The 20791-nt window shown below is 41.8% G+C and overlaps 1 protein-coding gene across 1 annotated transcript in view; it reads left to right on the top strand.

Annotated features, from left to right (window-relative positions):
• The window catches only part of Mphosph8 (M-phase phosphoprotein 8), a 37752-nt gene extending 18874 nt beyond the window's left edge, over positions 1 to 18878 (top strand). Inside the window, 16 exon segments of the mRNA XM_038309692.2 lie at positions 3907 to 3984; positions 3987 to 4031; positions 4123 to 4158; positions 4161 to 4218; positions 8936 to 8991; positions 8994 to 9067; positions 9320 to 9406; positions 11109 to 11135; positions 11137 to 11250; positions 13118 to 13267; positions 13269 to 13290; positions 16773 to 16786; positions 16789 to 16837; positions 16840 to 16901; positions 18178 to 18261; positions 18585 to 18878. Coding sequence (XP_038165620.1) covers positions 3907 to 3984; positions 3987 to 4031; positions 4123 to 4158; positions 4161 to 4218; positions 8936 to 8991; positions 8994 to 9067; positions 9320 to 9406; positions 11109 to 11135; positions 11137 to 11250; positions 13118 to 13267; positions 13269 to 13290; positions 16773 to 16786; positions 16789 to 16837; positions 16840 to 16901; positions 18178 to 18261; positions 18585 to 18626 — 998 coding nt within the window. The 3' untranslated portion in view covers positions 18627 to 18878.
• The last annotated feature ends 1913 nt before the right edge of the window (positions 18879 to 20791 follow it).

The raw sequence follows: 20791 nt of genomic DNA, 5'->3' as shown, positions 1-20791 counted from the left end.
TGGCTAGAGATCTAGCTCAGGTTGCTGTCCTCAACTCTGCCAAAAAAAAAATAATTTTCCAAAAGGTTTACAAGTACCAACTCTTAAGATTTTTGTGGAAGACTCAGCCCAATCCAAGTATGTCAGTAGTGATCAGAGTCTGGCTGTATAAGCTGTGACGGGCTGCAGACATGGAACTGCTCCTGCAGAGGACCCAGGGTTCAGTTTCCAGCACCCACTTGGCTGCTCACAGCCATCAGTAAATGCAGTTCCATGGGATCTTAATAGCGTCTTCTAGCCTCCAAGGGTATGGCATGAATGTGACAAACATATATTCAAGCAAAATACCCACACATACCTTTTTTAATACAAGTCTATTGGCATTAGGAAGAATCTATTAATTAGTTCAGCAATGTTCAGTCCAGACTCATGCATAGCTGTGAGATGGAGACGAAAGGTGACAGATGTCACACACTTATGCTGAGGACTAGACAAGCTCTTCTTGGTCATGATTCAGGATGATAGATTATCCACAAACACAAATTCCTACATGAAAATTAACTCCTTAATAGAATAGGGAGACTTAAGATGCTAGTAGTCGTGGGGCTAAGGTTTCTGACCTTGGGGTAGAGGGAACACTGTAAACCTGTGAAACACACCTTTAATCCTAGATCGGGAGGCGGATCTCTTGTGGGTTCAAGGTCAGCCTGGTCTACAGAGCTAGTTCCAGGGACAGGCTACAAGATACAGAGAAACCCTGTCTCGAAAAAAACCGAAAAAAAAATGGAGGGGGGTGAGACACCATGCACACACAGCCGTGTACCACTGCATGTGTGTGCAAGCCAGGGGACAGTTTCCTAGGAGCGGTGATTCTTTTCCTCCGTGGGGTTAGGGACAGAGCTCAAGTGGCCAGGCTTGCCAAGCAAGTATTCCCTGAGCCACCTTACTATCTCCAAAGGTTTTTGTTTATTTCTTAATATTAGTATTTGGTGTTTTTGCCTTCGGTATGTCTGTGCATCATATGTGACTGGAATTCCAGGAAGTTATGAGCTATGATGTAGGTTCTGGGGAATCGAACACCGGTCCTCTGACTAACAGCCAGTGCTTAATGCTGATCCATGTCTCCAGTTCCCAAAGAAGAGATGCCAACAAAATGGCTCTAAGTAAATTGCTTGTCATGAGGCCGGATAAGTGTTTGATGAACTGAGTCACAGTGTAAGTCAAGCTACTGTTCTAGCCAAGCTCTCATATTACAGTATGCTGATAGTGTTAAGCTTGGCTTCATTTACCCTGTTCAGTTCTCTCCCATTGCATTAACTGACTGACATTCCTTCCTCTAGCCAGGCTCAAGAATAAGGGATTCCATTGTGGACTGAGAGCCGGCTATGTACTATGTACTAAAACTGTCTCTTGTAATCCTCAGAGCTACTTTAAGCGTCTCCCCTTACAGGTCCACACGTGTGGAGTAAATGCAGAGTACAATATAAAGACTAGTTTGTGACTATTAGCTGCTGTGCTTATGATCGCTGCTTGCTTCGGAATCATATAACTTGCCTCAGTGCTTACAGCTGGGATACAGGACCAGGGTGTGGAGCATTGAAGGAAAAAAAAATCCTACTCTTGCCATAAGTAGTTTCTGGTCTTGTTTTCTTTTTTCCTTTTTTGATTTTTCGAGAACAGGGTTTCGAGACAGGTGCCTGTCCTGGAACTCGCTGTGTAGACCAGGCTGGCTTTGATTCACAGAGATCCCACCGCCAACTACCACCACCATCCAGCTCATTTGTATTTTAATAAATAAAACTTGCCTGAAAGATCAGAGTAAAACAGCCACACTGATCAGCCTTACAGACCAGGCGGTGGTGACACACACCTTAATCCCAGTAGCCACACTAGTTTGCCATAGACACTGGGCAGTAGTGGTGCATTGCCTTTGTTTTTCAAGACAAGGTTTCTGCGGTGGTGGTGGTGGTGCATGCCTTTAATCCCAGCACTCACGCACGCAGACGCAGCAGATCTCTGAATTTGAAGCCAGCCGGTCTACAAGGGCTAGTTCCAGGACAGACACCAAAAGCCTACAGAAAAACCTGTCTTGAAAATCCCAAAAAAGAGACAAGGTTTCTCAGTGTATTCTTGGCTGTTCTGAAACTCCATCTGTAGATCAGCCCAGCCTTGAACTCACAAATATCGGCCTGCCTTTGCCTTCCGAGTACTAGGATTAAAGGCAAAGGCATGCGTCACCACCCCATGCCTTTTTTTTTTTTTTTTTTTTTAAAGACAAGTCTTGCTGTGTTGCCTCTGATTTACTTTGTAGAACTAGGTTAGCCTCAAACTTGTGACAAACCTACTTCTGCCTCCTGAATGTTGGGATACAAACCTGCGCCACCATACCTGGCTAGCTGTTGTTTTTACTGTTTCTTGAGACATTCTCACACTGAGCCCAGGTTATGCTTACCCTAGATAGCCCTGCCGCCTCAGTTCTCAAGTGCTCTGGGGATTCTAGGTATGAGCCACCAGTCTACTCTGGTTTTTCATTTTGTTAAAGTAACATGTAGACATTTTAGACCATCCTGACTATGCCAGTCAGGTCTGGTGTTACTAAGGGTTGAACACGTGTCTTCTAGTGTTGAGGAGCCTGAGGGCCATTAGCTATAGAAGTAGACTGTCAGTAGACATTGAGATATGGGACCTTATTTGCCTGCCCTGTAAGAGCACTTGGTTTTACAGGAAGGGAAGCATCATAAACAGTTGTTTGCATTTGCATAAGACTAGTTTAATACAATGTGAAGAAGGACCTTTGTAAATGGTTAGAAGCAATGTGTATCTAAAAAGAATGGCCAACAGGAAAAACTTGTAAGAAACCTGGGCTATAGCTTAGTTGGTAGAGTGCTTGCACAGCATGTAAAAACTGGAACTAGATCTACCTACCCTCTTACCCAGTTGGGAGTATACCTATCTGTAAATATATCTAATTACATATACATATATTTATGTATAACATAGTAGTTGCACATCTGTGTTCCTTGCCCTTCTCAATTTATGGTAGCTAGGAAGTGGGATCAACCTAGATGTCCATCAACTGATGAAGGGATAATGAAAATGTGGTAATCCATATATTAGAATGAAATTTGTAAATAGGCTGCTGAACTAGAAAAAAATACACTGGATGAGGTCATATAACCCCCAGAAGACAAAGCTGCGTGTTCTCTTTCATAATGAGAGCCCTAGCTTCAAAGCTTTTTTGTAGTTTATTATGGGGTACATGTAGAAGTTAGCGAAGTTGAACCGGCCCTTAGTGGATGGCTGCATTTCAGAAGGAGGGGTAGTAGAATACAGGTGAAATAAAATTAACAAGGGAGAAAACTGAAGTGAAAACAGGTGAAGTAGATAGAGGAGTGATGGGGGCGGGGGACAGCTTAAGAGAAGCTGCTTGGGATCCTGTGACCTTGCAATTCAGATAGAATACAAGAGGTATAGTGGAGCAATGTGGTTATGGAAAGGACAGTCAGGAGACTGTGAGCTAAGGGTAAGCTGAGGAGGTGTGGGGCATGGGAGGGCAGAGAAGGAGTGAGTGTGAGTTAGTACCAAAACAAGGAATGTATGAAAAAAACATGAAAATTTCACTAGCTGTGAGCTCATTTAAAAAAAAAAAAAAATTAAGCCAGGCTGTGGTGCTGTGCGCCTTTATCCAGCACTTGGGAGGCAGAGGCACACAGATCTCTGAGTTTCCAGGGACAGCTGAGACTACACAGAAACCCGGGCTCAACCCCCATAAATCCCAATAAAATAAAATAATTACATTTAAATGTGTATAAAGTTTGTTTGAAATGTTGGCAAGTTTAATAATCAGGCTTATGGCTTTATGGGTTTTTTTAAATAGTACTCCCATAAGTTTATATGTTATGATACTTCTGTATTTCTGTATTCCAGATGGCAGGCAACAGATTTTGAGTTTCGGTATGGACCTACAGTTGGAGTGGATGAAATTAGAAGATTTTCAAAAGCACCTAATGGGGAAGATGAGACCTTTACCACAACAAATACGATTCCAAGTAGTGAGTGATTTGCCAATGATTTGGCACTTGCACCAATCTAGATTCATAAGCTCTAATGGCACCTTCCTTTTTCCTTCCTTTTTCATCACAGACTTGTTGAGGGATGCTGTGAAGAATGGAGATTATGTTGTGTGAAGGTTGCGCTGAACTCGAGTGAGGAGTACAACTTGGATTCAAGAGGTACTTTGTCCTGGGGAGGGGGACGGGGTCTTACAGAAAGCATGGAAAGTAGTTCTCGCACAGTTTCAGGTGTTTTTCTTGGAAATGTACCTTAGAATTCCTGAAATACAGCTCTCTCTAAAATGGCTGGTTTAAGTAGTACATTATTTAATTTTTTCTTTCTTTTGTTTTGTTTTTTTCGAGGCAGGGTTTCTCTGTAGCTTTGGAGCCTGTCCTGGAACTAGCTCTGTAGACCAGGCTGGTCTCAAACTCATAGAGATCTGCTGCCTCTGCCTCCTGAGTGCTGGGATTAAAGACGTGCGCCACCACCCACCCTTATTGATATATTATTTTTATAACTTTTTAAGTGTCTCATCTTCTCTAGACAAAGATATATTGATTATATTCTCCTAGTTTTTTTTTTCTTTAATGATATGTTTTGAATTTTTAAAAATTTTCATTAACTTTTTATTAATATTTGGGGGAATCTTTGCTTTGGATTTTATAGGTAGAGAACTGAACATCTACCCTCAAAATTTGCCATTTTATATCAAGAGAAATTTGATAATTTATTATAGCAAATTTATTTAATTTTTGAAAAGATTGTTTATATATATATGTTGTATATTTTTAATCTGTTGTTAGAAGTATAGGTTACCCTCAGTCCCTTTTTTGTTCTTTGTTTTTTGTCTTTTGAGACAGGGTTTCTCTGTGTAACAGCCCTGGCTGTTGGTCCTGTAACTCACTTGTAGACCAGGCTGAACCTCAAACTCATAGAAATCCACCTGCCTCTGCCTCACAAATGCTGGATTAAAGGGAGAGCGCCACCAGTGCCTGACACCTTCAATCACTTAAAGAAGTTTTTTTTGTTTTGTTTTTTGTTTTTGTTTTTTTTAAGCCAGGGCCATGTAAACAGGCCTGTATAACCAATGATGACCAACACCTGAATCCTCCTACCTTTACCTCCAGAGTGTTTAGATGATGGGTGAGTCATGACACTCACTGATTATCATTTTAAACAGTGCTTTGGATTTTATAGGTAGAGAACTGAGCATCTACCGTCAAAATTTGCCATTTTATATCAAGAAAATTTGATAAAGAATTTATACAGCAAATTTATTTAATTTTTGAAAAGATTTGTTTATATATATGTTTGTATATGTATATGTATTTTATGTATATGATGTTTTGCCTGTTCACCAAAGAGGATATCAAGATCCCCTGGGACAATAGTTGTAGTAGTTGCTAGCTGCTGTGTGGGTGCTGGGAATTGAACTCAAGACCTCAGAAAGAGCAGCCAGTACCTGCTGAACCATCCCTCCAGACATGAATTGGTTTCAGTGTGTGTGCCTAAGTGTACTGTCTGGTGCATCATGTGCATGTTGGAGCTGCAGAGGCCAGAAGAGGAGTCCAGATGGTTGTGAGCTTGCCATGTGGATGCTGGGAATTGAAGTGAGTCTCTGTAAGAGCAACAAGTACTCACTGAGCCTTCTTTTCAAACCCCTAAATTTTTTCCTCCTTGGGCCCCAGCTGCCCTAAAATAAATGTGTATATAGTTCAGGTTGACTACAAATTTGCAGAAGTCCTTCGCCTCTTGCCTTCCAAGTTACATGAACCACCATACGTGCTGCTTATATAGGGTGGTTATACAATTTAATGGCAACATTTATTTTATTTTTAATTTTTTTAAAAACTATCTTCTCATTTTACATGCCGAATCCATTTCCCAATCCCTTCCTTCTTCCTGCTCCCTTTTTTTTTTTTTTTTTTTTTTGAGCAACAGGATCTCACTGTACATCCCTCACAGGCCTGATCTCAGAGAGATCTATTTTGCCTCTTGCCTTGAGTGTTGGAGTTTAAGGTAACACCACCATGCCTGACAGCAGCCTTTATCCTTCTTAAATTCTAAGAGCTAGGGAGGACATTAGTGTATAAAAGGCTTGCCATCAGTGTGATAGACCCAAGTTTGAATCTCCAGATCCATATAAAGCCAGACTCAGTAGCTTGCATCTGTGATCCCAGTGCTCCTAAGGCAGAATAGGAGTAGAGACAGGGAGAATTCTGCTGTATGTAGTAGTGCACAAGAATCGCTTTGCCTTTTTTTAAAAACAATTTTTTCTCATTTTACATATCAGTCACAGTTCCCACTCCCTTCCTTCCTCCCGCTCCCTTCATCCCACTCCCTAAAATCCTCAGAGAAGGTGAGGCTTCCTCTCCCATGGGGAGTCAACAAAGTCTGGCATATCACTTTCAGGCAGGATCAAGGTTCCCCTGCCCCCACCCCCATTTTTAGGCTGGGCAAGGTATCCCTCCATAGCAAATAGACTCTGAAAAACCAGTTCATGCACTAGGGATAATCCTGGTCCCACTGACAGTGGCCCCACAGACTGCCCAAGCCACACAAATGTCACCCACATTCAGAGGGCCTAGTTTGATCTTATGCTGGTTTCCCCCCGCTGTCAGTCCAGAGTCAGTGGAAGACCATGCTTTTAACAAGGTAAAAGGCAAGGGCCTAGTTTGACCTCTCCACTTACGTACAGTCCTTATGCCCACACATGTCATACACATCACACCACCTTGTAAAATTCTAGGGCTGGGATATGGCTCACTCAGAAAAGCACTTGCCACACACGCATAGAGGACCTGAGTTGGGTTCCTGGCACATGTATATAAAGAGCAGCACCTATCTGGGAGGCAGAGGTAGGTGTAGCCCCTGGGCTTGCCAGCCAGTCCATGCAGCTGAATTAGTGAGGTTGAATCTGATGAGAGACTGTAGTAAGGAGGAGCAGGCTGCATCCCGCGTCCCAGCTAGCTTAACCCTCGAAATAACCACACAGAAATTGTATTAATTAAATTATTGCTTGACCCATAAGCTCTAGCCCTCTTATTGGCTAACTCTCACATCTTGATTCAACCCATTTCTAATAATCTGTATGTCACCACAAGGTCGTGGCTTACAGGGAAAGAATCAGCTTGTCTGACCTGGCAGCTTCATGGCTGCTTGGCTCTATCTGCTGCTTTCTTCCTCCCAAATACAGTTCTGTCTTCTCTGCCTATATAAGTTCTGCCCTATCAGGCCAAGCAGTTTCTTTATTGATTAACCAATGAAAGCAACACAATACTGAAAGACCTCCTACACCATTTCCCCCCTTTTTCTGTTTAAACAAAAAGGAAGGCTTTACTTTACCATAGTAAAATTACATATAACAAAACAGTTATCAAGCAAGAATTACAGTTACAATATTTATATCTATTTTATCTTTTATCATAACAATGGAAAACTATAACTATCTATTCTTCAACGCCATCAAGACTCCAGAAAGATATAATATTACCTAAGTAAACAGGAAGTAACATTGTAAGCAGCTTCCAAACTCTAGAATTGACAGAGAGGTCCTTGCTGCCTGGACAGTCACCCAAAGTTCCTCTGTACTATTGGGGCATCCATCTTCAGCCTATAGGCCCATAGTGTCCAGCAGACTTTTCCATGAAGCAGGAACTTCAAAGGCAGTTTAGTCACTTTCTTTTGTATCCTGCAGAATATCTCGCAGACTCTTTCATGAAACAGGAACCCCGAAGGATCATCTCCACCTTTAGGCAAGTTCAGCAGTCATCTCTGTGGGTTCTTCGTGTCCAGTTTATGCATCAAGTCTAGGCAAGAGCAGTTTTCTTGCCCAAATGGCTAACAAACGCCATAGGAGACTCTTTGATGCCCATCTTCCTCTTGAAGTAGATTGGTGCTGCCAGGAGCAGACGTGTCTCATTGTCATGAAAAGCCCTAAGTTATTAAAACATTAAATGCCATATTCTGTAGTCTTTGAAAGATATGAAAAATGCCTATCTAATTAAAATATATCTCTGTATATAGAAAATCTAACTAACATGACTATAAGCTTGACTATTATCGATGATTATCCATTAACAACCTATATTTCCTAATTATACATTACATTTTTAAATGAAACTACACAATTACAATACCTTAATCAAGATTAGAAATATGCATATAACAAAATTGACCTTAAATTAGTAAACCAAGATTCATATCAATGTAAATTATTCATATCTATATCGAGAAAACTTTGTTTGGGGAAAAATAAATAAGGCGGGGCTGGAGAGATGGCTCAGAGGTTAAGAGCATTGCCTGCTCTTCCAAAGGTCCTGAGTTCAATTCCCAGCAACCACATGGTGGCTCACAACCATCTGTACAGGGGTCTGGTGCCCTCTTCTGGCCTGCAGAAGACACACAGACAGAATACTGTACACATAATAAAATAAATATTTTAAAAATAATAAATAAGGTGGAGAGGGGGCTGGAGAGATAGTTCAATGATTTAAGAGTATACGTGCAGAGTTCTCAGCACACATGTTGGGTGGCTCACATAGCCTGTAACTACAGTTCCAGGAGATCTGATGTCTTCTGACATGCGCATAAACCCCATGGAGATACACAGGTGTTAAGGTGGAAAGCCTTTGAGGAAAACAGTGGTCTTTATGCATGGTTCGAACATATGCACATGTACATCTCCCCCTCTGAACACACGTATACACATACAGAAATCCTGAAGATTAGTTTCTGATGATTTATTAGAATATTTTAGTAAGCAACCTTACCTAAGTGGATGCTTAAATTAATGTACTTCAGCGATTTCTCATTGAAATATCTTGACAGCAGAGACTTGTGTCTAAAATGTTTCTGATTCTAGAATATGTGGTTTCTCCTTAACGAACTCCCAGGATTCTAGCGGGATGACACTGCTGATGTTGGCTGCAGCAGGAGGACAGGACGACCTGCTGAGGCTCCTATCACCAAAGGTGCAAAAGTGAACGGGCGCCAGAAAAACGGGACTACAGCCCTCATTCATGCTGCTGAGAAGGTTGAGACCTGACTGCATGAAGGGACACTGAGAATCTGTTTTTGTAGTTAAATAAGTCATAACATAGCCTTACTGTGTGATTTCAGTGAGTCTGTGACTTGTGAATTAAATTTTGACATTAGCAGTACTTTGTAATCAGATTTAGAATACGACTTACCTGGGTGGTAATTATAATGGGTACAGTTCCTAGGTACACTGTCAGTGTACTTTAAAGAAGTCTTGGAATTAAATTTGGTTTTTGTTTTTTAATAGAATTTTTTAACCACTGTGGCTATTCTTTTGGAAGCTGGAGCTTTTGTAAATGTCCAGCAAAGTAATGGAGAGACTGCGCTCATGAAAGTAAGTCTTAGTTTCACCCTGGGTATGCGTGTTGGCACTGCAGACTGGGAGAAACATTAAAGCAGGGTAGTCCCTGGAATTCAGCAGAGCAGTAGAATATGGTGGGGTCAGTAATGTACTGGAAGAAGCTCAGTCTAAGGGACCCAGCAACAGCCTTCGGATGAAGGTGGTAGGCATTGAGTCAGCAGAAGAAATGTATCGGCACAGGTCGGGAACGGAAGGGACTGTGAGTGTTTCAGTGATTGAGAACTCTGCTAGAAGCAGATGGTATTGAGAGAGGCAGATAAAGCCAGGATTGCACAGTGTAATTTATTAGAGATTTATAGATAGGTGTTTGTGGTGGTCTCCAGACAAGACAGAAGGAAGAGTTTGTCTGCTAAGCTAGGCTTTTCCTAGAAGCATTTACTATGTCCAGTGCCAGTTAAGAAAATGACATCAGAGGTCCATACACATTCAGCTGAATCTAGCAGGAATAAGGAATACAACCAGGATCCCTATAGTACATGAAAGGGTGCCCAACACCCATCTTCATAGGGTTTGAAAGCCTGGGAATATGAAAGGACCATGATGTGCTCTCATTATTTGTATTGGTGAGTCTACCTCCTTTGAAATTGTGGCTTGCAGATAAGTTTTGAGTTGAAGATTGTTGAGTCTTCCAGCTGCTGCCAGCCCACCCTGCTTGTGCCCTTCTTTGAGTGGTAGGTTGTGTGTACCTCACTGAGCTTGGCCCCAGAGTGGCTCCTTCCTCTGCAGTAGTTCCAGTTTCTGGCTCCTAGTTTTGTTAGGACTCAGTTGAATTAGGTGTCCCTAGGTGACTCTGTCTTCTCTCTTCCCTGAGGTTGCACTTTTGCATAAGCTTGTGTTCTAAGTAAGGATTTTTCTACAATACCACATTCCACTCTGTCAGGTATGCAGCAGTGAGTTGGATTGTAGTGCAACCTCAGGCTTATCCTGAACCCTGTGTTATTTCTCTTGTGCCTCCTGCCAGACCCTTAAAGACTTGGTCATTGCTTTGTGAGCCCCTCCTAAACCTGATTTCGGTGGTACAGTCCTTTTATTCAGGAGTCTGGGCTTGTGTCTTTAGTCTTCAGAGTACTGTCTTACTAAGAAAACTGCTAGACAGCAGGCACTTGCACCTCAGTAGAAGAAAGAGCCACAGGACGGGGGGAATACAGTATTCTACAGGATCATCAGGATTGGGGGTTGTTCCTGAGGGCACAGGACTGGGGTTAGTTCGGGAGGGAGGGGGGAGTCAAGAAAGAGAGACTTGTAGGAAGGTTCCTGAGGTAACTGAAGTAGTATTAGTCTGAACCTAAATAGTGACAGGGATTATGTGAGCAGTTCTCCAGTGTTTTAGGGGGTAGAATTTTGCAGGTGATAGCTGATTTTCCTGAGTTAGAGCTTGGCAGCCAGAGGCAAGCAGCAGCTTGGGGTGGGATTGTAGATGAAAGTCTAGACAATCAGGACTTTTGTCCTGAGGACTGACTGCTCCTCCTTGCTGAAACCTATAGTTTACTTCTTCTGTGCTTGTCCTGTTACTAAATGCTGGTTAAGACCTGGCTTCAGCTGTCTTCCTTCCTGTACTATGCTTTGCCCTCTTGAAAAAAGAGCGCCAGACGTTGTGTGTGGAGAAAACTAACCACCCCACCTGAAGTACTCTGGTTTAAATTGAAAAACCTTGCCACTCTTCTTTTCTGATTAGGCATGTAAAAGAGGAAATCAGACATTGTGCGCTCCTGGTGATTGAATGTGGAGCTGACTGCAATATTTTGTCAAAGCACCAAAATAGTGCATTGTCCTTTGCAAAACAGTGTAACAATGTGCTTGTGTACGAACTGCTGAGAGCCATTTGGAAACGTAAGTGTCAAGAAAATGTGCATGGTTAAGTCAGAATGAGATAACGACTATTTGAGGATATCATATTTGGAATAGTTTGTGTAGGAAAATGTTGAAAAAAGATTATCCTCTTGGATTTCTTTCCTCAGTAGATAATGCATTTCATAATTGGCATATTTATTAGGTCCCTGTTTGTGCAGGTTACTAAAATCTTAGAAAACCCTGGGACCATTCCTTAACATGGTAAATCTAGGATGGAGCTGTAGCTTGGTAAAATGCCATTTAGGAGGTTAGGGCAAGAAGAGTCTTTGCCCAATAATGTTGGTTCATGGCCAGACTAGACTATGTAAGACTCTTCTCAAAAAAGTTGTCTTACTCTTAATTTGGCTAACATCTTTCATGGCACATGGGTGTAGAGAGGGAGGAGTGTGCATGTGGAGACTAGAAGTGACATCTGTGTCGTCTTCTCCAACAGCTCTCTAACCTACCCAAGTGCTTTTTTAAAAAAATATTTATTATATATACAATATTCTGTCTGTGTGTATGCCTGAAGGCCAGAAGAGAGCACCAGAACTCATTGCAGATGGTTGTGAGCCACCATGTGGTGCTGGGAATTGAACTCAGGACCTTTGGAAGAGAGGTAATGAATGCTCATTAACCGCTGAGCCATCTCTCCAGCCCACCAAGTGCTTTATTTTTGAAGTCCTTTTGGAACCATTTTTGTTCCAAGTTTGTGTCTTTATCAGTGAAGAATTCTTTTGATGGGCTGAGTTTGTGGTTCTGTGAGCTTTTGCCTAGCATATGCTAAAGCCTGCCAGTTCCATCCCCAGTACTACCTAAAAACAAAATTTTTTGGCAATGCTTGCCAAACACTGCTTTGAAAAGTAAGGTCCTTAGTTTTCACCCTGGTCCCTGGTGAGACAGCCTAGAAAAACAAGCCCGTTGCCTTCTGAACTTGAAAACTAGACACCATATATTCTAAACAAAAAGTAAACTAAATTCTAGGCAAGGGACTGAGTTGCATCTGCCCTAGTGTGTCTACTTGACAGCCTGTTTCCCATAAAGAATCCCTGGAGGCCAGTTCATCCCTACCCCACCCCCCGCCTTTTTTTTTCTTTAATTTTTTTCCTGAACATATAGGTTAAATGCAGAGAATTTAAATGCACCTGTCAGGGATGGTGCCCAGCCATCTTTCTTTGCTTAGGACTGAGGGGCTCTCATTCTAATTTTTCATTAGAAATTTCAGGAGACAAAGACAGACGGATCTCTGAGTTCAGGGCCAGGCTGTTCTACAGTGAGTTCTAGGATAGCTAAGGATATACAGAGAATCCCTGTCCCAAAAAACAAAAGGAAGCAAAGTAGTAGGAAGCTTTATGGGCCTTATACATCATAAATACATCCTTAGGTGGTTTCCTTCTGCAGAGGGGTGTAAAGGGAAGGCAGGATCTCATGTATTCTAGTCTAGTTTCAGACTCACTGTAGCTGAGGATGGAGAATGGCTTCTTTCCTTGACTTCCTCCTAAGTACCAGGAATATAGATGCATACCCTCATAATCTGGTTTGTGTGGCGCTAGTGATCTTACCCCTGGGTTTCATACTGAGCTACATCTGTAACCCCCTAATGTATGTATTTTAAACATGAATTTTACAGTGGGATACAATGTTAAAATGATATAGTACACAAAGTGTAATGATCAGATCAAGGTAGCTGGAGTTTATATTGTTAATAGTTAATTGTGTGGTACAGTGTAATAATTCATTTACTACCTACATTAACAGTTAAGATAGGGTCTCCACTCTAGCCCAGGGTGACCCTCAAACTCATGGCAATATCTGAGTTCTGAGTCACCATGCCCAACTATTAACAGTCTCTAGTCTTTTCTCACTAGACTTTCAAGAGTTGCAGAAGAAACAATCAGACGATTACTTGAATCTCGCCCTTGCTTTTGTTGGAAGCTGTTTTTCCCCAATAGTTGTCATCGACTCTGCGAGGGACCAGATTCTCAACAGATTTTCAATTACAAGGCCTCCTCAAAACATACCAGAAGGTAAGCATATGCTCCCCTTCAAACTTGAGTGTTTGAAGCTCTAGTCTGTTAAGATGAGTTTATTCCTAAGTAGACCTTACTTTCCAGGAACTTTTTAGCAGAGTCCACTGCGATAGCTGGCAGAGCTGCTCTGGCAGGGAAGCCTCTCCATCCCACTTTATCTACCACTGGAGTCCTCTCAAATGTTAGGGGTTGGTTTCTTGATAACTATATTGGTAATTAAGTCTAACAATGCTATGCCTAGAACCTTTTTTTTTCCTCCTAAATTTTATTGTGTCTACTGGGTTTCCATTGTTTTCTTTTTCTGTTGTTTTTGTTTTTGTTGTGCTTATGAGACAGGGTCTCACTATGTAGTCAAGATAGCCTTGGGGGTTGTGTGTCAGCAATAAGTTCTGTCCCCCCTCCCATTGGAATTAATGACAGAGCTATAAGCAGTAATGATGCCTAGAAGATCATTGATTAATGGAATAACCCAGCCATGCTCATGTAGGCAACCTTAAACTAAATAAAGTGGCCATCAAAAACAAAATAGTTCGGCAATGGTGCCTTTTAATTCCACAACACCTAAGAAGCAGGTGCAATCAAGAGTTAGGTAGAGTCAGCTTGATCTACAAGCATGAGTTCTATGACAGCCAGAACTGTTTACATAAAGAGACCCCATCTCGCAAAAGCAAAACAAAAAAGCGGGGCGGGGGGGGACCTATTGGGAAGAAGCAGTTGCTTGGTGGGGACGGGAAGGGAATAAGAGGTAATGATGGCTAGAATATGAGCAGAGTATATTAGATGAATATATGAAGTTATAAACGGATAAATAAGCAAGAAGGGCTGGCCCAAGTTCAATCACAAGAATTCCATAGTAGAAGAGAACCTACTCCTAAGGGCTGTCCTGTCTTCTACGTTTGAACCATGGCACACTCAAGGAGGGCAGATCACCTTCTCTACTTTAAGTGGGGAAATAGGGGTGCTTGCTTATGCCACCAAGCCTGATGACCTGAATTTGATCTCTAAATTCCACATGGTAGAGAATCAACCCCCAAAGTGTCCTCTTGCTGGCCTCCAACCACGTGCTATATGGGTGCATACACAGAATAAAAGGGTTTTGTTTTTGTTTTCTTAAAGCATTGATGTAAACCCCATCATAATGTATTATGACTGACATGCATTTGAAGACTTCTAGGAACTAAAAAGATTTTTGCACGTTATTTATGATCCAGGTGTTATCCTAGGACACTTTTAAGTTACACATATTGTGCACATGCGTGCAAGTTTGCATTCATGCATGGTGCAGGGTGGAGGTCAGAGGATAACTGCAGGAGTCAGTTTTCTCTTCCACCACGTGCAGCCTGGGGTGGGACTAAGTGTCCTTTAACTGTCGCACACAAGCACCATCCTTTAGGAACTGTTTACAGTTTCCCTTTCCTTTTTTTTTTTTTTTAAAAAAAGATTTATTTATTATGTATACAACATTCTTCCATGTATGTTTGCATGCCAGAAGAGGGCACCAGATCATTTACAGATGGTTGTGAGCCACCATGTGGTTGCTGGGAATTGACTCAGGACCTCTAGAAGAGCAGGTCAGTGCTCTTAACCACTGAGCCATCTCTCCAGCTCCCTTTATTATTTATTTATTTATTATTGAATTTAACTTTGTTCTTCACTGTTTGCCATGGGTGTCAGGTTCCCTGGAACTACAGTTAGGGTTGTGAGCTTGCCATGTTGGTTGCTGGGAATTGAACCCCTGGCCCTCTGGAAGGACACCCAGTGCTCTTAACTGCTGAGCCATCGTCTCCAGCTTCCTAAACATTTTTTTTCATTCCTTTTTGTTTGTGTGTGGGTATGCTAATGCCAGAATGCGTGTGCAAGTGAGAACAGTTTGGGGAATTGGTTCTCTCCTTTCACTGTGCAGGTTCTTTGGGAGTGAAAACGTGGTCGGGTTTGGCAGCAGGTGCCTTTACTTACTGGGCCGTCTCTCCAGCCACCTTGGCACTTGTTGAGGCGCTGAGGCAGAGTGTTTTGCTTATTGTACAAAATATTCTAGCTCGGTCCCCAGCACCACATAAATGGGTTGTTTTGCTCTCCTTACTTTCATAAACTGTGCTTAGTGGCGCATCCCAATAATCCCAGCACTCAGGAGGTGAAGAGGCGAGTTTATCTTTTTGGGACAGTAGTGAATTTGAAGCTATCCTCGAACTACTTGAAATCTGTGTAGTACTTACTATACCAGTCAAAGACAGCTAATTGCTGCCTTGCTGGCTAGTGAATTTGGTTTAGTTTTGTTATCTTTGAGACAGGCTTTCTCTGTAGCCTAGGGCTTGTCTTTAGTCCCTGACAGTCCTCCTTCCTTGGCCTCTTACGTATTCGGGCTTAGAGCACACAATACCCTGACTGACTCAGGTTATCTAGGCCGTGTGTATTGAAGGGAAGGGGAATTTGGCTTGATGTTACCATAGGTAGGTTAGATATAGATGGGTGATAGATGGATATGCACACACAGTCATTTTGTTAACTTATCAATTGACATCAAGGACATGTCTTATATCCACCTTATGCCTGCTGTAAATGGCCTCTTGATAGATTCTGAACCAATCACACCTACATAATTATTTTTTTGTTTTGCTTTTTCTTACTTGCATGGAACCAGAAATCCTATTTATTCTGATAAATTTTTATGGCTATCCATGCTTTCTAAGGATAGGAGGTTGTAGGGTATAGCTTAGCTTTCACAAGTTCATTTCCATGTTACCACCAAAACAAAAACTCTTTAATGATAATGTAAGCAAGTAGAACTTATACTTCTGGAGAGGCTTTGATTCCTGAAAACTATAACCAGTGGACTGGTTAATTAGGTTACATGCATTTCTGTCTCCTAAACCATGTTGCTGGTTCCCAAGTTGTTTGTTTGTAGTGTTGTTGCGTGTTACATATAGAGATGCTTGCACACCAAGCACTGATGGCTTAGGCTCATTCTGGGAGCCCACACGATAGGAGAGATCACAGCTCGCAAAGGTTGTCCTCACCTACCACACATTGATGTCAAACTATGTAAACTTTTTTGTTGTGAGGACACAGTAACTGAGGCCAGAGAGATGGCTCAGCGGTTGAGAGTGGATGCTTCTCTGCAGAGGACCTGGGTTCAGCTTCCAGCAACCGCATGACAGCTCACACCTCTAACTCATTTCCAGGGTTTCCTAATCTCCTCTTTTCTGTCTCTGCAGGCAGCAGGTCCAGATAAACACGCACACAAAATACTAATTTCAGTAGAAAAAAAAACAAACATGAAAACCCTGGTGGTTGCTTGAACAAGAAGTCAAGTTTTGTGGTTTCAAACTGTAGGATAAAGTGCAAGTGTTTTGAGTGGAGCCTTCTCAGGCTTCTTGTACAAGTGGCAGGAGGATCTACCAGGGACTTCTACTGCCAGCAGGGACGACCCTCACCCCCACAACACTGATAGCATTAATCTTTTCTACTCATCCCTTCTTCAGGCTCTGGTGTCCTGCCTCTTTTATTTTCCACTGCAACTTTTTGGGTAAAGAAGTTATTGCTCGGCTCTGGGACCATGCAGTGTACAAGCTGTAGTTTTAAATGATAAATTTCAACTTCCTGTTTTTCTGGTAAGATTTTCTGTAGGTTAACTGAAAATTGTGATCAAAAGTCATGTGACTTTAACGTTTTCTTAAGGTCTTTAATGTGTCTCGGTGCTTTAAGTACCTTGGTATGGGTGTTGCCACACCATACATACACACAGATGCGCGTACATATGAAAGATGTTCATTTTAATTAATAGTGACACTTGGGCAACTCCCATTTTTTTTATAAAAGTGGCCAAAATTTTGTTTATAAGAAGTACTTAAATTCACGTTAATGCCACTAATATATATATGGTCTAGACCAACATTCTGAGAAGAAATTCTTAGCCTGAGACCTTTTACATGAGGCCAGAATAAAATGGTTGTGTTTATGCCTGATAGCATTATGTACCCTATGTAACATTGAAGGCCCTGCTTGTTTGTGGGGTTTCTGTCCTGCCCGGTACCCCAAAGCCAGCAAGCCCAAAAGAAAATCACACAGAAATCTCTATATTATAAAGCTGATTGGCTCATTTATACCTAATGTATAATTCTTTTGACATAAAGGAATGCCTTTTGGTGTGTTATGGTTTTGATTTGGTTGAAATAAAGCTACCAAACAAACCTTCGATTCCTGATACTCTTACATGATTGCTTAATTCTGATGTCAGGTCACATATGTGCACCATCACTCCTAACTTAAAATTTTACATTTTGCCATTTGTGGAATTCTTTCCTGGTGCCATTGTTAAAATGAATATAGTCATTTCTTCTGTGCTTACATATATATATTTATGTATTAGAACACTTAGATGTTTGTGTGTTTTAGTGTTGAGATAGGGTCTCAATATCAAGGCCCTGGTAAGACTTGAACTTAAACATTGTTCCCAAATGCTGAGTGGAATGTGATCTTAAAATGAAATTACACTATACTGATTCAGAACAAACAAACTTGAGGGTGGGATGTGGGAGACTTGAGTGGGTAAGAACATTTGTGTACATGCATATCACAGTGGGTGAGGACAAGATGCCAAGTGATTGGACTGGCCAGCCTGATCAGTGAGAGATCATGTTTCATGGCATTAAGGCAGAAGGTGATAAAATTTTTGACACCACATTCAGCATATTTAAAAAAGCAAACAACCCTAACCAGAAGCTGAGCCATCAAGTCTGAGGCCAGTCTGGGCTACACAGGGATGATCCTGTCCCAAACTTAAAAAGAAAGAAAAAACCCTCAGTTTACTGGTCTCCACTGTAAAAGGTTCTAGGGTTTGTAGATTGTCAAAGATGTGAGTCTGACTTATTTTCTCTTTCCCTCTAGGATAGTCACTTTGTTTACTCGTTCAGCCCTGTCGCCGGCCCCAATAAGTTGTTTATAAGGTTGACGGAATCACCCTTTGCCAAGGTGAAAATCTTTGCTTTCATATGTAGGGTGACTGCTCAGGTTGTCATTGCTCAGGGTCCATAAGAATCCTCTCTCTTAGGGCAGGGAGTTGGCTCTCTGAGGCAGTGTGCACTAGCTGAAGGTGAAGTCTGGAGGGCATCTCCGCAGCGCATTGCAGTCCTGCCTTGAGTACTGATCTGCCATTATGGCTAGGCACGATCTCCATGTGAAAGAAAGCTGGTATTTTTTTTTAATACAGTCACTTTTTAGCTGGAAATAGCAGCAACCCAATATTCTTACAAGGTGGGAGCTTTCATGTGTACTAACACTCATTTTCATTTTAGGTCAAGTTGCTAATAGGTGCATACAGAGTGCAGCTGCACTGACCTAAGGACCGAGACCCGGTCTGGAACAGTGTGGAATCCTGGCGCATCTGAACTGTTTCAATATAGTTTCCCTATAAACTTGCAATTTAAGCCTGTTTGTTGCCTGGTAAGGACAACAAGGCCTTTATAATGGCATAGTCTATATGTAGTGTTTGTGCCATTGTTCGAACGTTCAATGTTCTGCATAGTTTATTTCCACAATGTGGAACAGTACATATGAGAACTATTTATTAAAAACTTTTGAACTTGAAATTTTCTACTAGTCTTTTGAGTAGTCTTTGAAAACACAGATTCAAGCTGGGCTATGGTGGCTCCTGGCTGACTCTAGACTCTAGTCAGGCCAGCCATGCCTACCTACGGCATGCACCCCTTTCCAAACAATTCATTACTGTGCAACTAAAGTGAGTTGGAATGCTCTTGGAGATGGGGAGTCCGCAGCAGGAGAGTGCATTAAGTGTATGAATAAGACTTGTGTTTTGCTTCGTACAGTGAGTTACACTGACCAAGGTGAAGAAAAGCAAAGGGAGGCAAGGAAGAAGCTTCAAGGACATGTTTGGTATAGAATGAGTTAGAAACTTAACTGAGAGAACCTGTCTGAACAAAATTAAAATCCTGAGTTGTAGAAATGTGTCTTATGGCAAATTTTCGGGCCATTCTTTTTTTTTGGCCAAAGCCTGCTGTAAGAGACAAATCTTCATCAGTAAGTAGAAATGTCATGCATGTACACACAGGCACTGTTTAGACAAGCTCTTACTACAAGAATACTTGCTGGGTCCATCCCTGTAATCCTGCTTCAGGCTCAGCCTTGAATCCCAGCATTCAGGAGGCAGAGGCAGGTAGTTAGTTCTCTGTGAGTTCGAGGACAGCCAAGGCTAAAAGAGGAAAGCGGGAGAGTGGGGAAAAGTTTCAGTCCTAAAGAAAATAATTTGTTGAACTAGAATCACCAAAGCTTTAGCAGTCAATACATTTGTTACGTGTGTAGGTCTTCTCAAAATCCAGAGGCTATATATACAATATACCTAAAGATAGATTTTTTTTTTTTCCCCTTTTTTTTGAGCCCTGTCTCTTGGAATTCACCATGCAGACCAAACTGTCCCCAAATTAAGAGAATTTACCTGTCTCCAAGTGCACCACCAAGCCCTGTCCAAGGTTGCGCCAGTCATACACTCACCATATTAAATGAAATGGCATTTTCCTAGTTTGTGATGAGAGTAGACTTTTCGGTGCCACTTTTGTTATATTTAAAAGTACATCAGACAGTAATTTAGCTTCCTTTATGTTTTTCTGTTATTTCTTTTCTATCATTTCCTTTTTAATCTATACTATAAAGCAGGTGCTTTAATGACAAGTCCACTTACAGGCCTTTTTTTTTTTTTTTTAATGTATTTTATCCCTTTTTTGAAGGCTACATAGGCCATGCCTGTGATGGCACAGCCTTTCTTTGATCCTTGAGTGTCCTGCTGTAGATGCTTCTTAGGTCTCAGGCAGCACCCGCCACTGCTGGTCAACAGCACTATACCTGCAACAGGCAAAACTAGGACAGGAACAAAGAAACACTATTAGAGATTTTGCCAACAACACTATAAAATCTTACATTGTTAGTATAGCAAAACAGGAAATATGATTCTTTCCTAAGCAGATGTAGAAGAAAGGAACCATCCGTATTCCTAGCATACATTCTACAACATTTCTAAAACCCCATACTTTCCAAAGGAACCCTAGGGAAACGTCATAAATCTGGGGCTGAGAGGAGCTCTGAAGCCAGTGGGTGGAGCAGCATGACCAAGCTTGTACCTGAGCAGCCATCCTGCAGACAATTGTGTGTCTTTCATGACAATCTGTTCCAAAAGACTACGAATTTCCTGCCACAAATGAGAGAAATCTGAATCAGATCCTGCAAGACCCTTCTCTCCTCTAGACTCACTAGACATTTCCAGTCTAGATATCCACCTACTCACAGTGCTATTCAGAAACACTGGAGCAGAAGCTCCTTCAACTGCAGCTTCTAAACCTGGCCATATGAGAAGGTCCTGGCCCCTTTTTTCTGCTCTGAACCCAAAGTCTGGACTCATTCCCCAAGGTCAAGGACAGAGATGATTTTGGAGAGGCAGTGCAGACATTAGAGAGAGCCAGTATGTTGATATCAAAGTGAACATTCGCCAGAC

Source organism: Arvicola amphibius, chromosome 13, assembly GCF_903992535.2.
Source record: "Arvicola amphibius chromosome 13, mArvAmp1.2, whole genome shotgun sequence".
NCBI classification, from domain to species: Eukaryota; Metazoa; Chordata; class Mammalia; order Rodentia; family Cricetidae; genus Arvicola; species Arvicola amphibius.
The sequence above is the reverse complement of the archived record's forward strand: the minus strand, read 5'-3'. Positions and strand labels throughout refer to the sequence as shown.